General features: G+C 39.8%; 2 protein-coding genes across 3 annotated transcripts; both read right to left on the bottom strand.

Moving 5' to 3' along the window:
* Window positions 1–240: 240 nt before the first annotated feature.
* Window positions 241–3836, bottom strand: LOC105938372 (glutathione-specific gamma-glutamylcyclotransferase 1). Of its 2 annotated transcripts, XM_021307338.2 has the most exons (4): window positions 3746–3836; window positions 3489–3674; window positions 3315–3350; window positions 241–839 (listed from the first exon to the last, which is right to left on the bottom strand). In XM_021307338.2, the coding sequence occupies exons 2-4, from the start codon at window positions 3657–3659 to the stop codon at window positions 447–449; spliced, it is 600 nt and encodes a 199-aa protein (XP_021163013.2). In that variant the 5' UTR covers window positions 3660–3674; window positions 3746–3836; the 3' UTR covers window positions 241–446. The 2 variants fall into 2 exon arrangements, with proteins under 2 accessions (XP_021163013.2, XP_036006692.1); XM_036150799.1 differs by having other exon boundaries at window positions 3489–3836.
* A 2437-nt stretch (window positions 3837–6273) lies between these two features.
* On the bottom strand, window positions 6274–15786 carry LOC105938398 (delta-like protein 4). The gene is made up of 11 exons (XM_012880122.3): window positions 15324–15786; window positions 14962–15213; window positions 14425–14482; window positions 13882–14151; window positions 12556–12616; window positions 12205–12335; window positions 11933–12102; window positions 11457–11676; window positions 9342–10083; window positions 8751–8859; window positions 6274–7341 (listed from the first exon to the last, which is right to left on the bottom strand). Exons 1-11 carry the CDS (start codon window positions 15375–15377, stop codon window positions 7336–7338), a joined length of 2073 nt encoding a protein of 690 aa, XP_012735576.2. The 5' UTR covers window positions 15378–15786; the 3' UTR covers window positions 6274–7335.
* Between the last annotated feature and the right edge of the window lie 475 nt (window positions 15787–16261).

Genomic DNA, 16261 nt, shown 5'->3' with positions numbered 1-16261 from the left:
ATCAATGCTTTTAAATTTTGGCGCTGTAAATAATATTTCAACACCCAATCAGTTCAATAAATGGGATAAATGAGAAAAAGTCTGAATTTCCAAAAAAAAAAAAGACCCAAAAAATCTAAATACAATGATCTTCATTCAAAATTCAGCATGTTTTATTTAAATACACATAAAAGTACACTTTATAAATTGTTGAAAGACATTACATTTTTAAAAGGCAGTTGATTGTTTTATTGTTTTTTGAGGAAAACAGGTGTCTGTGAATGTGGTAAACCGCAGGCCCTCCAAATTGCAGTTCAAGTCTCTGTAATTACAAACAAGAAGAGCAATTCCTTTATATCAAATAAGGTCGTTTTTCTTAAAGCACCAAATACCCAAAATGATCAGGTCCCTTTGAAAATCCTATAGAAAGTGTTGTACACAGTCATTTAAAGCTCCTGTTATGGGGGTTAGAGGGCTGAGGGTATGATGTCTCCACCCGGGAAAATCTTTAAAACAGCTGCCTCGATAGAAAAAAGGTGTTCATCCTCCACCTCCGGACAGCACAGCCTCATGAACTCTGCCAGCCGGAGCAGATACTCAATGTTGTGGCCTGTTTTTCCTCTGGATATGGAAATCTGGGCTGCGATTTCCATGGCCGAGGCGGGACCAAGATAGATGGGGTTGTCCGATGTGGCGATGTAGACGAGAGCCAGCAGAGGACCATGGCTCTTCTCTTTAGGGACAAACTCCACCGTTTCTGTTGTGTATCCACCCAGCACGACCTCTCTGACGTTGAGGTACTGAAGGGACTCCTCCATGTGGGACTCAGGCACTTCGTAGGCAACGCCCCATGTGCAGGCCTGAAGTCAAAAAGACGGCAGTGTCAGCAGAATTGCAAGCTTAAACAAATATGGTATGCAAAGTCAAACCTGATAGATAAGGAAATCCATATTTATTATGTTTTAGCATTGGAAGGAACAAATAAAAACTTTACAAAATTACCAAAAAACTACTTATGTCAAGTCAAAGCCACCACATTTAATGATTGTTTTTTAAAGACACATGACACAAAAGATGAAAAGTTTGGATTTCATGTCTATTCGGCCCCATTGACTCTGTTACCCCTGAATAAAAATCAACCAACTATCTTAAAAAAACATTATCTGATGAGTAAATAGACCAAGGAACACACCAAACAGGCTAGTGATAAAGTTACGGCTATGAAACAAAGTACATCAGTCATTCATTCAATTTCTATCCACCTAAACCAGGGGTCACCTATGCTTAGTCTAGATCTGCAAAACCTACTTTAACATTAGACAAAACCAACAACAAAAAACATATCAAGTTGTATAAATATATACTATGCACCATATGTTTTACTATGACATTCAAAATCTACAGTTAAGTTCTGTTTTTTATTTTTATTTTTATTTTTACGTTTTGGAATAAAGTAAAATGTCAAACATTTATCGCTAAGAAAAAAATACACATCTTAGTATAAGCAAGAGCCGACTGGGTTTCTTCTATATTGATAGAAAATTTATAAAAATAGGTATCCCACTTAAATACCACATCCAACAGAGAATCTGAGGCAAAACTGGAAAAATTTGATGTTCAGAGACTCTTCATCCAATATGACTGAGCTTATGCTAGATGTACAAAGCTGGTAGAAAGATTTTAGGTTTTACATGCAGCAATGCATGTAAAGCCACAATATTAATTACGTATAAAAAAAGAAAAACAGCTGTTTTATCAGCAGAAGTTATTTTATGTCTGAGTTTATCAAGAAATACAGCTGACAAATCACTGTTTATCAGTATTCTACCGGTTTGTGTATCAGTGACGGTGGTCATGGCAAATGAAACAGCTGAGCAGAGCTTCTCCAGCTCTGTTGACCGAAAACCTCCCTTCAGCTGTTGGAGGTAATAATGCAAGTAAGTATTTAAAAAAAAAAAAAACAACAAATAGATCCGTTCAGGGTTTACCCCGCCACTCCCCCATTGACTGCTGGAGATAGACACCAGCCCCCCCGACACTACATGGATAAGCAGATAGAAAAAATGGATGGATGGAATAACATAACAATTATGAGTATTATTTATAGTGCTTTTTAAGTGTCTTAGAAGTGCTACAAACAACATTTGAAAAATTAAAAAGATAAAAAAAATAACTAAACTAACTAAAGTTATCAAAAGGCATATCAATTACATATTAAACTTAAAACCAGAAAAAGCTGACTATCAGTTGTCACCTCCTCCCTGACCTCCCTCTGATTCCGGTGTTTCATCATTTTCTGCGACCCATCGTATTCTGTGACTCCACCAGAGTAAACATAGCGCCCCTCTAGTGCACAGACTCGATATTCAAGCTACGTAAACCTCTTAACGTGCATGAGCTCCATATTCACTCTGCTTAAATAGAGCTTTAAAACCCTTTGAATGGTACTAAATATTAGTCGCGCCTGACCCAAGCTGGCTAGGTTCAACTATATAGGCCTCCTTTATGAAGGTAAATTAAAATAAGCTTTAGTTTGCAGATTTCGATTAGACCTTTTAAATTATCATAAGACAGTCAAGAGGTGTACTTCTACCGTTATTCCTTTTTGAGTTAAAATATTATAAATACATTTTTAGAGCCCCTGGAGTATCAGAAAATGACGTCACACCTGATTAAAACATACCCAGATATGTCCGCGATTTCACTACTTTATGAATGAGAACTAAACCTGAATGTTGCGCAACAACAGCTGGAATGGGAGCTTGTTAGACTGACAGAGCTGGAAAAAGGCAGACCTCTTTATCCCCATCAAAAACATTTCTACTGTTGTTGTTTCTGGCAGTCCAATTAACTTTTCATACACAGAGACTTCCTTCTTCTGTAATTCTACCAATGCCTCCTTTCTGGTTACATAGACCACAGGCATTTTTGCGTGGGAGTTTGCACCTGCCTTTCAAATGTACTAAATATAGGCACAAAAAAAAGACTACTATCAGTTTGAGTATTGATAACTTGCTTTGTAGGTAGTAAGTATTTACATTTGCATATCCCCCTCCATAAATTGGCACGGTTTGGTCATTAGTATGTGCATTAGTATCTGCATATTTATGAACGCACACACATAAAAAAAAGTTTGTACCTGCTGTCCTGTTCAATTTATACACAAATTGCTTTACTGCTTGTATGAAGATCAGCTTTGTACATGCTAATTAGTTGTATATTTGTTTTAATATGTGCAAACCTTTTAAAGATCAGGCCCAACGAGCGAAAAATCCCACTTTTTGCCGAGCACTGTAATTGACTGCAGATTAGACAAAAAAAAAAAAGATTGTTACCTCCTCATCTTCTACTAGTGTGACCACTCTGCCTGGCTGAAGAGAAAAGACAGAGAAAAATATATTTATTACAATGTAATGCAGTACATGTTTTTAAGTAAAATGTATTAACATCATTTTTATAAAAGGAAAATAAGTGAATTCATTATTAAGGAAAACTGGCCAAGAACTAACCTTTTCCTTATCTCCTCGATGGAAATCATCTCCATGCCAGAACCGTCTCTTGTATCCTTTAATGTAACCAACTTTTCGTCTTTTATAAGGAAAATCTGGTTTCCAAACCAAAGATCCATATCCAAAGACCCAAAGGCAGTTTTTTTCATTTATAATGTCCTGAGGTTTCATTCTGATCAGTATTCCCTGGAAGAAGAAGAAAAAAAGAAGGTAGCTTCCTCTCTCAGGTGCATCTTATTTTCTTCCGCCCATCCTACCTGCTACACTTCTCAGCTCCTGTTAAAGAAGTGCTGATCCCTCAAACTGTCTTCTGATGTAAACTTGTAGAGACTGTTCGTTTCTTCCCTGAGCCCTGGAGAAGAAGAGCACGTGGCTTTTGTTGTTCACAGGCCAAAGTGACACAATCGCAGAGCCAATCAAATCGCAGAGTGGGCGGGGTTACAAATATGCAAACCTATCATTATAGAGTAGTGATGAAATCCAAGTTTTATGAGGTTGGAAAACGTTCAAGTTGCATTTACAGGAGAAGGAAAAGCAAACATAAGGTTTAAATTTAAACAACACATGTTTCAGTTTTCACTTAGACGTGATCTTACTTTTTAGCTGTATTACCATATAATACGACATACTTTAGAAAAAAATCATATCAGAAGAACATAATTATTGCTGCCTTCTTCTTCTTTGTGAATCATCTGATCACCTCTTGCATCATAAAAGTGTCAAACCGTGAACCCAAGCAGCTAATCACATTACCTATAAATAGTTGGGACTGATATATCGGTGCTCTCTAAAGCTCATTAGGTGTCTGCATCAATCCGTCTGACCCCGATGTCCTCATGCAGGCTGATACATGTCACATTTCTCCTCTGCTTGTCACCGTGTGGCATCTCAAGAGCTAAAAGAGAAGACACAACAAATCCTGCCCCCAAGTGGTTAGGAAAGCGTCAACTAATCTAAAAAGAATTGCTGAATCTTCAACTTGAACATGTGCTAGTTTCTGCTCCCATACTTTGGACCCTTCTGTTGTTGATGGAAATTTGACAGCAGCTGATATGCAGAGTCCCTGTTTGTTAGGCTCAAAGTACTAAATGAGTATTTGAGAGCCCCAAGAAAGGTATTTAAAAACACTCAAGTGAAGCTTTTATTGTGGCACATTTCACCTCATGCTGATTCTTTCTTTCTTTTTCTTTTTTTTCTTTTTTTTTTTTTTACAAAGTCCCACTTTTAATTTCAGTACATTCATTCAGTTGGTGAAAAGTTTAAGCAATTTCAGTTTCATTAGTTGTGTGCCTAATAATCCCTTTAAAATAAATGTATGTGAAGCATTTTTAGATTTACATAGCAGATGGAATTGACTTGTATAGCATTTATCTTCTCACACTGACCATTCAAAGAACTTTAACACTTTCACAGTCATAGAAAATTTAACTTTTTCTAGGAACTTCTAAATAGTGATCAATGACTTCCTGTTTCCAATTTTTCCTCTAATCTGTTCAAGAAATCATATTTATCTTGTGATGAGTAGAGTGTGGAGGGTGGAAAGCAAGGCACCCAAAATGATCATCTATCTGGTTATTTTGGTGCAATTTCATGAACAGTCCTTTTCTGTCCTACCATCCCAAATGGAAACATGTAAAGTTTGCTAAACTCTACAGACTTTAATTGGAACTGTGTGCATTTTATTTGACTCATGCTACTCCAGTCAGATAAGACAGGAAATGCTCCAGGTATTAATAAACAATGTATATGTGGAAAAGCAGCCGATTCCCAATGTTAAGTACGGTGGAGGATCAGTGATGCTGGGGGCCTGTTTCTCTCCCAAAGGCCCTTTAAACCCTGTTGGTGTGGGACGCAAATTGAATTCTTTGATAAACCAGGAAAATTTGACATAAAAATCTGGTGGCCTCCATTAGAAAACTGAATTATGGATCATTATTCCTGTCGTTTATCAGGATTAGGATCCAAATCAACACAGAAATGGTTCACCAAACACAAAGTTAATCATGATCATCTCAACTGCAAAACTACTTTGTTAAGACTATGCAAAGGGAATGGTGAATGATTCCTCCTGCCAAGCAAATTTGTATTAGATAAACACAGAAAAAAATATAAAAAGTCCAGTTGCAATATATTTTTCTGGGCTAAGTAAGACAAAGACTGCTCAGCCCCTGTATAGCACCCCCCCCCCCCCCCCAAAAAAAAAGAGTGTTTCCTCTGCATATGCCAATTTTATGAAATGTTATAGAGAACTAAGTGCTTTCCTAATTGGGAAAAGAGAGTTAAATCAGGCGTTTTTTATTTATTTTTTAGCCTTGACTAAACGATGCAAATCAAAGGTCAGATTTTCTATTTTTTTTTTCAGGATGGGATTCAACTGCAATAAAATTGATGAAAGGATTTTTACAAATCTGTACCAGGCTTTGTATTAAATAGGGCCAGTGGTGTGCATATTTCCTCCTCGCTTTTCTTGTTTTGTAGAATATGACTGATTGTAAGAGGCAGAGATTTAGAGGTACAGCAGCTGCTCAGTGAAGCAGTAAAGCATTAAGACCATAAGGCCTCTTTATTTTCACATACACACCTTTTAAGTATATATATATGTATATATATATATATATTCATTTGAATATTATCATTTACAATCCTGTCCACTGAAAGAATGCTTGCACATTGTTTTCACATCAAACTGACACAGACGTCACCATGGACACAGCACGACAGAAAAGCTACCAGGGCCAATATTAACACATCTTTGAGCCAACTTTCAGGTCAGCTGACACAGGCGGCGCTTATGGACGATTTAATTTAAAATGTCTACTTTGAACCACAAGAAAACTCACTGACAAGTAACAAACAAACAGTGTACCAGATATGTGTTCTGCATGTCTTTTTTTATAGCAAAATAAAAAATATATAATAATAATAATAAAACACCAAAACAATAATAATAATAAAAAAAATTGCCATTTTGGTGGCGTCGACTTTAAACACATCTAATCTTGACATATAAATATACATTATATACAAAACAATCTTAGAAAACATAAAAAGATCAGTGCTTCATATAATTAAATTACTACTGAAAGACTAATCTTACATAATAACATTATTGGTTCAGCAATTTCCACTGAAGGCGTCCTTGGTATGATAGTCACTTCACGTGTGTCTTTGTCTTTATTGGGGTGAGCTTGCATAAAACAGACAAGGCCCAGTTACGAGTTTTCCTGCATGGTGTTTTAGCTTTTTTTTGTGTGTGTGTGTGTGTGTGTGTGTGTGCATCTTTTGATCATTTACCTCCAAGATGCTGTGCAAAGAAATCAAGATAAGGCAGGGCAAAAATGGTTTTCTTACATACACACACACATTTAAGGCTATTGTGATCATACATTCTTTATAAAAACCGATTTGTTTTACAGAAATCCCAAATATATCCCTCACAAATGAACCGTTTTCAGTAGTTTTTTTTTTTTATGTCCTTTTGTTTGCATAGTACAGTGCAGGTCACGAAGAATAGAAAATAAGCCTGACTCGTGCTACTGCGGTCTTCTTGTCCTAATCGGCACGGAAAGAGGGACGTCTTGTCGCCCAGGGGTGACGACGCTGGACGAAGCAGGCAAGGGTTTGAGTGGCAACGGTCAAAGGCAGATCCATGAGCCTCGGTTCGCTCGCTTCAGTCTGTACATTCTCAAAGGATTATTAGCTTTAGTCCGGTTATAGTCAGGGAACACATCCAGTTATCAAGTTTTCAACAGCAGCAACTTGCATTTTAAATAAATCCCAGTCTCTTCACACGTGTAAACAGTCCGCAAGGGGTCCAATCTTCACAATGAGAAACACGTTCTGATTATTATACCTGGAAGAGAGGATGAAGAAATCAGTTTTAATCTCAATTATTACAATGAAATACTAAAGTAAGCGATTTTCTCTTCTTAACGGGTGTATCTGGTTAATTTAGGGGTGTTCAAATTGTTTTGCCACGTAGGCTGAAATTACCAAGTCAAAAGCACTAGATGCCAAAAAATTAATAAAAAAGATCAAGTAAAAAAGAATAACCAATAGATATGCTGTAAATTTTCTAACTTCCTTTGCAAAACATGAATATTTTAAATGAAAAATCTGTTACATTCTGTGTAGGAAAAGGTTACGTAAATCATTGTAGATCCAAGTGTATTTTCGCTTATTAAAAGATGGTCATCACGTTTGCAAATTATTTTGGGCTGGATTGAAAAGAAATAATAATTATTTTTAGTCTAGCTATATACAAACAGGATTTGGCACAGTATTGCTCTATTTAGTGAATTTTGATAAATAAATTTAAAGCAGATTTTAATGCACCATAGTCCGCATTTGAGTAAAAGCCAATGACTAGAAGATGTTCTGTTCATGAAATAAAAGAAAATGTAAAAATGCGCTTCATGTTGAGCCTAACATTTTAAATTGTAAGATTTTAACTTGTCTAATCATGTAGCCCCAATTAGAAATAAAATTTGGATCTGCACCAGTTAGTGGGCCAAATGTTTCTTGAAATGCTTTTGGGGGGGGCGCACAAAATCAGTACAGTACAAAATTTTGACACTGAAGACCAATAAGGATAAATAAGGATTTTTAATACAGGCATTTTATGTTAAAGTTATGTTCTCAGACACACAAGGATAGGAAAAGACCAATGTCTTGTCCCTTGACAAGGAGGGTATGCCACAAAAAGTCATTGCTAGATTCCTTTCCTTCGCCTTTTCCTTCAGGATTTGGCACCAGGTCAGTGCCAAAAGTATCAATCCCTGGTTTGATACCTTTGTGTTTTATTGGTCTGCAAACTGATTGGAACTAAACCCGTCAGAGAATCTACTGAGTACAAAGAGACACCAGACGAGCAACCTGGGGTTCCTTATCACACAAGCTGAGAACTGAGCCACAGACGGATCTCCTCAATTTTCATGGATGAATGCAGTAATTCATCCAAAAGGATCCCAAACCACTTTTTAACTAATATTCATCAAAAATAAACAGGAATACATATTTAAATGCGATTGACAGGCTACCTGTCCAGGCTGTACTCAGCCTCTCGGCCAATGACTGACAAGCAGGCATAGACAATGTATGGATGAAATATTTAAATGGGATTGCTCTATGTGCAAAGACGGAAAATAATATATAAGTTTTACTGTTTCAACTGGACTACTAAAACCAACACACTTTCCGATGATATTCTAATTTATCGAGAATTACCCGTAAAACTGTGTTTCATGTTAGGAAAAGGCTTACCTCAGTTGCAATGACGCATTCTTGTTGTTCTTCTCCTATTACGAAGACAGACTGACAGACTGACTCTTTAGAGGAGTATATTGTTGATATTCTACAGTCGGGCCATTCACTGTGAACAACAAGAGGCATGGAATAAGTTACTGCATTCATGGTAATGAAAACGTCCCCCTCTACCCAAATGTACCCTCATTTCATAAAAACGAATCATCCTGTGCCCAAGGACCTTAAACAATTGAAAATCAGGTTCTTTTTTGTTTGCTTTCTTTTGTTTTTGTTTAGTTTTATTTTTGGTAGGTTAGAATTGAATTACTTTTTTCAAATAAAAGCTCAAAGAAATGCTAAAATCTCATGTATAACTCAAAGTCACTTCACATTATTACATGAAGACCTTTGCTTTGCTCCCTATTTCCACTGATTGTGGTTCTGATCCCCATTTTGGCTGCTCAAGTCTTTAGGATGCCCGATGAAACCAGAATGACTCCTAAGAACTCTACTGCTGTAGGTAATCAGTCGACCAAAGTACAATATGGCGAATAGGTAAAATGAGCAGCACCCACAAAGGTCACATTTTCTCTTTCAATTTTCTCTTACCTGTACATTTTACTCAATTGCTTTCTGTCTTCTAAAGTCTTTTCACAGTTTTCATTTTTGCCCAGTAGGGACAGTTCATCCTTGTACCTCGTGGAGGATTTATAGTCCAGCTGACAGCTGTTGATGTATTTATGGTTCGACTTTTCCGTGGGACAGTCCACCTCCAGACCCATCTTCTTGTTTGTGTTCTTCAGCTCGACCGAAGAGATGAGGTTCTCCTTCTGAAAGTCCGTCCCGGCGAGGTTGTTTATCGTCTTGGAGTCGAGCTCCTTCTCCTTCTGCTTCCTTCTGTTGCGTACTACCACCAGCGCCATGCAGAGAAACACCAGAACAGTAACCAGGCCAACGCCCAAGCCGATGGCGGCCAGGTTCAGCTTTTCGCGGGGCTCCAAGCCGGTGTTGGGGCTGGGGGTGTCGGCGGAGCGCTCGGTGCCGTTCTGGCACTGGGGGCCGCTGTAGTGGGCCGCGCAGATGCAGGTGGGCTTGCCCGTGGGTCCGTAGGTGCAGGTGCCACCGTTGAGGCAGGGCAGCGAGGCGCAGCGGTTCGTGGGCCTGTCGCAGTGGCGGCCCGTGTACCCCGGCGGGCAGACGCAGCTGTAGTCATTGATGCGGTCTACGCAGGTAGAGCCGTTAGCGCACGGATTCCTGCCGCATTCGTCAACGTTAATTTCACAGCGCAGCCCTGAGAAACCTGAGCGACAGCTGCACACCCGGAGGTTACCCTGAACCACACAATGTCCACCTGCAGGAACATACAGAATGGCACAGCAAATTATTTTAATGCAGGTGTTCAGAAAGGGCACATACGTAGAATATTTTGGTCCTGGTATTTTGCAAAATGCGGATTTACACATGCAAACTGAGCTTCTGGTGATAAAAATTAGATTTTTAGTGGCTTTTTAGGGACTTGCATTGCAAAAACACTCTCTGGCTTTCTGTGCTAAAAAACACAGCAGCAGAACATTAGTACTGCTTGTTACTCATCTGTTTCATTATGTTACCATTAAGCTGCAAATGTAAGAAGAGGAAGCCATGACTTTGATCTTTTTCTTCTAATTTTTAGTGTTGTTATTGCTGTTCACCTCCTGGTGGTGCATCATGGGTATTGCAGTGTCTTTGCCAGGAATCCCAGTGACCATGTAGATTATCACACCAGATTCCTGGACAGTTTTATTTTATTTTTTATCCATTCTTTGTGTAACTTCAAAATGCCCACCACTTTTTTTACTTTGGGGTGAATTCAAAAATGTTTAATTTCTCTCTCCAAGTTTTTCACATGTGTTTTAAACTAAACAATCAGTATGTCTTTCCCATTTTTTTTTTGCCAGTTGTCTTTTTTTGAAAATACAGTTTCGGAATACCCCAACAATGCAATTTGACCTCTCTTATCCGCTTTTGTTTATCATTCCCTAGATTTTGTTTATCATTCCCTAGATCCCATCAAAAATTATTGTTTTATATTTTCACGCACTATTCACCTGCAAATATACATGTTACAAGTACGAACTAAATTTACTTGAACACTTGGAAAAAACAAATGGAGACATTTGCATCCTTAAACTGCCATTCAAGGAGGGAAAGTTACAAAAGATGCATTCACTAATTGCTATGTAACATGAGGATTGAAGGTATTATTGACATTCGAAATAGAAATAAGTCCATAAAATATACAGAGTCATAATATGTCTATGCCATTTTTAAAGGCGTGTCTAAGGGAGCCCAGGTGGAGCCAATTTACAGACACGTTTACGCATAAAAAGTAAAACATGATTAGAATGACTGTAGCTGGACATTGTTTACTCTAACAGGCTCAGTAAATACCTGCAAAAAAATAGGCAATTTACATTTATGGGATGAACTCTTTGTCTTCCATGTAAACAAAAAGATTTAAATCTAAAACGGGTGGTAAAGGGAGTAGAAAACGCATGAACATTTGTTATGTTGTGGGGAAAATGGCAGTATTGGTGACGTTCTTAAAAAAAAAAAAAGATATGTATCTGAAAAAAAAAAGCATTAAAAGATCATGTTTTGTGTGTAATGGTCCCAGCTGGACCCAATCAGGTTTAAAAACCATGTCTGTAGTAGTGTAGCCAGGGCCTGAGGCTGACGTATTACCATTGGCACACTGCAGCGAGGTGCATTTATCCACTTTCTTCTCACAGTTGAGTCCAGTGTATCCAGCTGGACACTCGCATATGTAACTTTGCCCGTTGTCCCTCTCTCTGCACTTGCCCCCCTGGAAGCAAGGCCTGTCAGCACAAGTCAGTATCCGGTGTTCACAGTGTGGCCCTTCAAACCCATTTGGGCATATGCACGCGTAGCCCGTCTCTGAGTCCTGCAGGACAAAAAGAAGAAACGGTTTGTGAGAACAACCGAAATGCCAAAATGCTCCTTTTCTATCGTATCATCGTCGTAACTAACTCCATTCTTCTTAGTCTGAATTCTATTTCCAGTGCGCGGCCTGTGAACTGGGTCATTGACTGACTTGACAATCGATAGCATCCTCCTGGAGCTGCAGATAGACCAAGGCGAAAACAAAAACAGGAAAGCCTGTGTTGTGGGAAAGGAGAGCGAGCGACTTCCGGACTCACCACGCAGCGGCCTCCGTTGTGGCAGGGCTTGCTGTCACACTCCCTGACCTCCAAGTCACAGTTCTTCCCAGCAAAGCCCGGCAGGCAGGCGCAAGTGTAGGAACCCTCGCCCGTGTTCATGCATGTGGCCCCGTTGGCGCACGGTTTGCGAGTGGTGCAGTAGTTCAGGTCTGCAAAACAAAAAAAAAATTGGGTGGGGGGTTGGAAACATCAGACCGCTTTGCTTTATCAGAAACATCCAGCTTCCTGTTGCTTTTGAAAAGAATGAGCACCTTGGTCACAAAAGATGCCTCCCCAGCCCTCTTTGCAGGTGCACTGATAGGGTTCTTCGCAGGTACCGTGTTTACAGGACGGATGGAGTTTACACACATCACAAAAGAGTCCCTGCCAGCCCTCTCTGCATCTGTTCGCACATAAAACATGACAGTTGGCGCAGGCATAAACGTCGACTCTCGCACACACAAACAGACGGCAGAAGAACAAAGGAGAAAGAGAACCCGACAGCGTTAACGCGACTGAAACTAACAGAAAGGTGCTTGTTACTGCACTATAACGTTTCAACGTGGCGGGCTTTGTGAATCCGTAACGTTTTACGGATCGTGACGTCTCGCTTTTATACTCACATGCACTCTCCAGGTATTTTGCAGGTCCCGTTGCTTTCATTGCAGCCTTCAAGACAGATGGCTGAAAATGGAAAATAAAGGTTTCGCTCTGTTAATTGGGTATTTCTATAAAAAAAAAAAAAACACACACACACACATTGTCATTAAGCATTTAGTCACCTATACCTGACTCTTTCAGTAAATGCATTGTACGTCTGCCCCTGAGCTGTACTGATTTTGCACTCTTTCAGCGCGTGGCTGTAGCGCAACAGATGCCGGCTTGCAGGGACAGCTGCACCCATTGTTTGCAGAGGACGGTTCGAGCCCCGTTTGCAGCTGCTGCCCCCGCACCGCCTCAACAAAAGAAACCCTCAATTTAGTGGCGCGTGGCGTCGGATAATGCCGCGATTAACCCCAGCGCGTGCTGCTTGCTGCTGCAACCACCACCCCGGGATTAAAGCGCACGCGCCCGCAGAGAAAGTTAAATTAGGTTCTGAACAGCAGTGGTGGCTCTTGGATGAATGCAGCCCAGGAAGAGCCACTTCTTAAGGCCTAAAAGCGTTGTAATTTAGCTGAATTTAACTATTACTATATTGTCTTTGCATGTGTAAAAAAAAAAAAGTTGTGTGGGTAGGGCACCAAAACTGACTCTACCCCATAGGATAATCCTCCTAAATGTGGCCCTGGGTAGAATAATCCAGTCCAGGTTTGATCGGTCTCTCCGTATCTTAAAATTTACACTAGAAATTATCATTACAGTCTAAATTACTTTTACAACTGTAAAATAACCCTTTATTTCAGTACATACATTCCAGTGAAATTAGTCCTCTGCATTTGAACCAATCCCTTATAGGAAGCAGTAGGTTGCCACCGTGCGGGGCCCGGGAAGTAATCTGGGGCCAAGGGTCTTGCTCAGGGACCCAGAGTGGCAACCGGGAAATTTCCAGGATGCAAACACCCTTTTATGACCACAAGGCCACAACCCCCCACCCCCCTTAACAATGCGTGACCATATATTCTCATAGTGCTTGCACTGCACAGCACAGGGGCACCGACTGCACCAACAGCTCAATAGTATGGTTTATTAGCAGTTCAATCGGACTTTTGTGAACACGTAACTGCCTTTTTGAGACTTTAGACAGCAAAAAGGCCATTTGGATTAATCATGAATTAAAATTTGACAAACACATGCAGCGACAAAAGATCAAGCACAGACAGAAAGCTCAAATCATTAAAAGACAAATCCCTATGGGTTAAACCACTACCGTGGCTTTAAAACCACAGTCAAAGCAACCGTCAACACAAAAAGTAAATCACATTTTTGTGTGCTCATTCACTCTTGCTTACGTTCTTGGCAGTATTCTCCCTTCCATCCCGGCAAACAGTCTATCTGCCCGTCAGACGTGCAGGTGTAGTGGCCAAAACGGTCGTCTCTTGGAGCACATATTTTGGAGCAGGTGGCCCCGTAGTAATTTTCTTTGCAGACGATGCGGTATGAGTACCTTAGCTCTGTCTGCGTCCCCATCCCTGTCTGCACATCCTCGAACCACTCGGGCCCTATTCCCAGATGGTTTTGGGTGGCGAAGGAGCTGATCAATAATTCGGGGTTGCTGGAATCTGCAGAGAAAAGCTAAAATATTAGTTTTAGTTTCTTATTTGACAGACTGACGCTATGAAAACAGGATTTTCCCATTCCTTTTCTCAATGTCTCCCTAAGATCCACAAGAGGTGTAAAATTAATGTTTTTTACTAAAGGTTCATATCTCTTCCGAAAAGATGCAAACTTGAAAAAAAAAACAACATTCGTATGGGAGATTTCACTGTGAAAAGATAAACATCCTGCGCCTTTGTCTCCCTCTAGCGGCGCAAAAGCAGCAAGCGTCTCCTTACCTCCGGGCTGCTCCGCTGCAGGAGAATACCAAGCTTCAATAACCAACGAGAAAGCACCCTGAGGAAAGAGAAATGATTTAAAAGCCGCCATTAAAACACAATGACAAATTCCTAAACGGTCTATTTTAAGTTTAGGTAATATCGAAGTCAAACATTCATTTTTTGCCCTCTTCATTCCCAGATTTCAAATATGAGATAAATTACTTTCACAGCGTATTATCAGACATTGTCTAATGCAAAGTAGGCAAAGTAGGACACTTCTTCCAGTTTTATAGGCGGAAATATACAACAAAGCATAAGCATATAAAACTGGAATATATATATATATATATATATATATATATATATATATATATATATATATATATATATATATATATATATATATATATATATATATATATATATATATATATATATATATATATATATAAAGAAAGAGTGAAAATGGGTATTTATATAATATTTATATATTTATTTATATAATTTTAAAGAGATGGAAACTAATTCCTCGGCTCATTGGCTGCCTGCTCTCACCGGCCAGGTGAAGTTGAGCGGCAGGCGCACGACCGCGTCCGGCTGGATGCTGAAGGAGTCGGTGCCCATGACAGGTGTGCTCGCTGTGCCGAATATGCACCTTCCAGGAGACACCTCCTTCTGGAAGTTCTTCAGACAAACCCTGAAATAAGTCCTGCAGCCCTCCGAGCCGCAGCCGCGTCCGTTTGCCAGCAAAGCTTTTGTATTCTGAAAGTGGTGAAGATCTATCTCGAACACGCTTGATCCCAAAACCTTAGGAGGAAATTAAGAGTGAGCAGCAAATAAATGTAGATCTTTTTTTTAATAAAAATTAAAAAAAACATAAATAAATTAAATTAAAAGCAAAGAGGAAGAAAGAATACCTGAGTAAATAACATCATAACTATTGCGATGATAGCGGTGAACCAATCGGCCATCCTTTAGAGTTTTATGTTCGTATCCCAGAAATCAGTTCACCCTCCCACAAAAAAAAAACGTTTCTATTCCAAACAAAGTAAAAAGAGATTGAACACACACACAAAAATATATATAATCCTTCTTCCAAAGCCTGTAGGTATAAGATCCAGCTCCGCAATCCGTGTCCAGAAGAGAGAGAGGGGGGCGAGAAAAGTTCAAAAAGACCGAGTTATCTATCCAGTGCTAGACGTTAAACGATTATCAGTAACGTCAATATCCACAAGTGAGCCATTCTGCGGTCCTTATGTGGGCCATCCATCTTGCCGGTCGGCTGGAGTGTGACTCTGCTGCTGTGCTGATGCGGGGCTTGTGTTGCCAACAGTGATGAGCGCATGTGGCGGAGCATCAGCGCATGGATGGCTCCCAGTGAGGGGCGTGTGACGTCCCCTCCGGGCTCTTATACTCCCAGTTAACGCCACCCACCGTCCTCTCCACCTTCCCCTCTGCTTGGAGTGTAAACATCAACGTATTCAGCGCGAGTCTCTCTAAGAGTGTCTTTTTTCTTTTTTTTCTAAAGTTCACCTGCTTTTACGCTTTTCCCGTCTGGTTGACGCAGCAGAGCGTTGTAAAGTAAACCATACCTCCCCCTGCCTGTTGTTTTGGATTTTATGTGATAGGCTAACACCAGGTGGGGCATGTTGTGAACATGAGGGGGAATTATAGGTGTATTTTAAAAAATAAAATAAAAAATAAATCTGAAAAGTGTGGCGCACATTTGTTTTATAGTTGGTAGAACAACCTTTCCAGGTAGAGCGCGGCAACGCGTCTCTTGGTATATGTCGGTTTTAGGAAACGAGTCCTTCTAAGCAAAGCAGCTCAAGCTTGGTGAGACTGGATGGAGAAT

The sequence above is a fragment of the Fundulus heteroclitus genome, chromosome 19 (genome assembly GCF_011125445.2).
Source record: "Fundulus heteroclitus isolate FHET01 chromosome 19, MU-UCD_Fhet_4.1, whole genome shotgun sequence".
Taxonomy (NCBI): domain Eukaryota; kingdom Metazoa; phylum Chordata; class Actinopteri; order Cyprinodontiformes; family Fundulidae; genus Fundulus; species Fundulus heteroclitus.
Note: the sequence above shows the minus strand (reverse complement) of the source record. Positions and strands in the feature narration are given on the sequence as shown.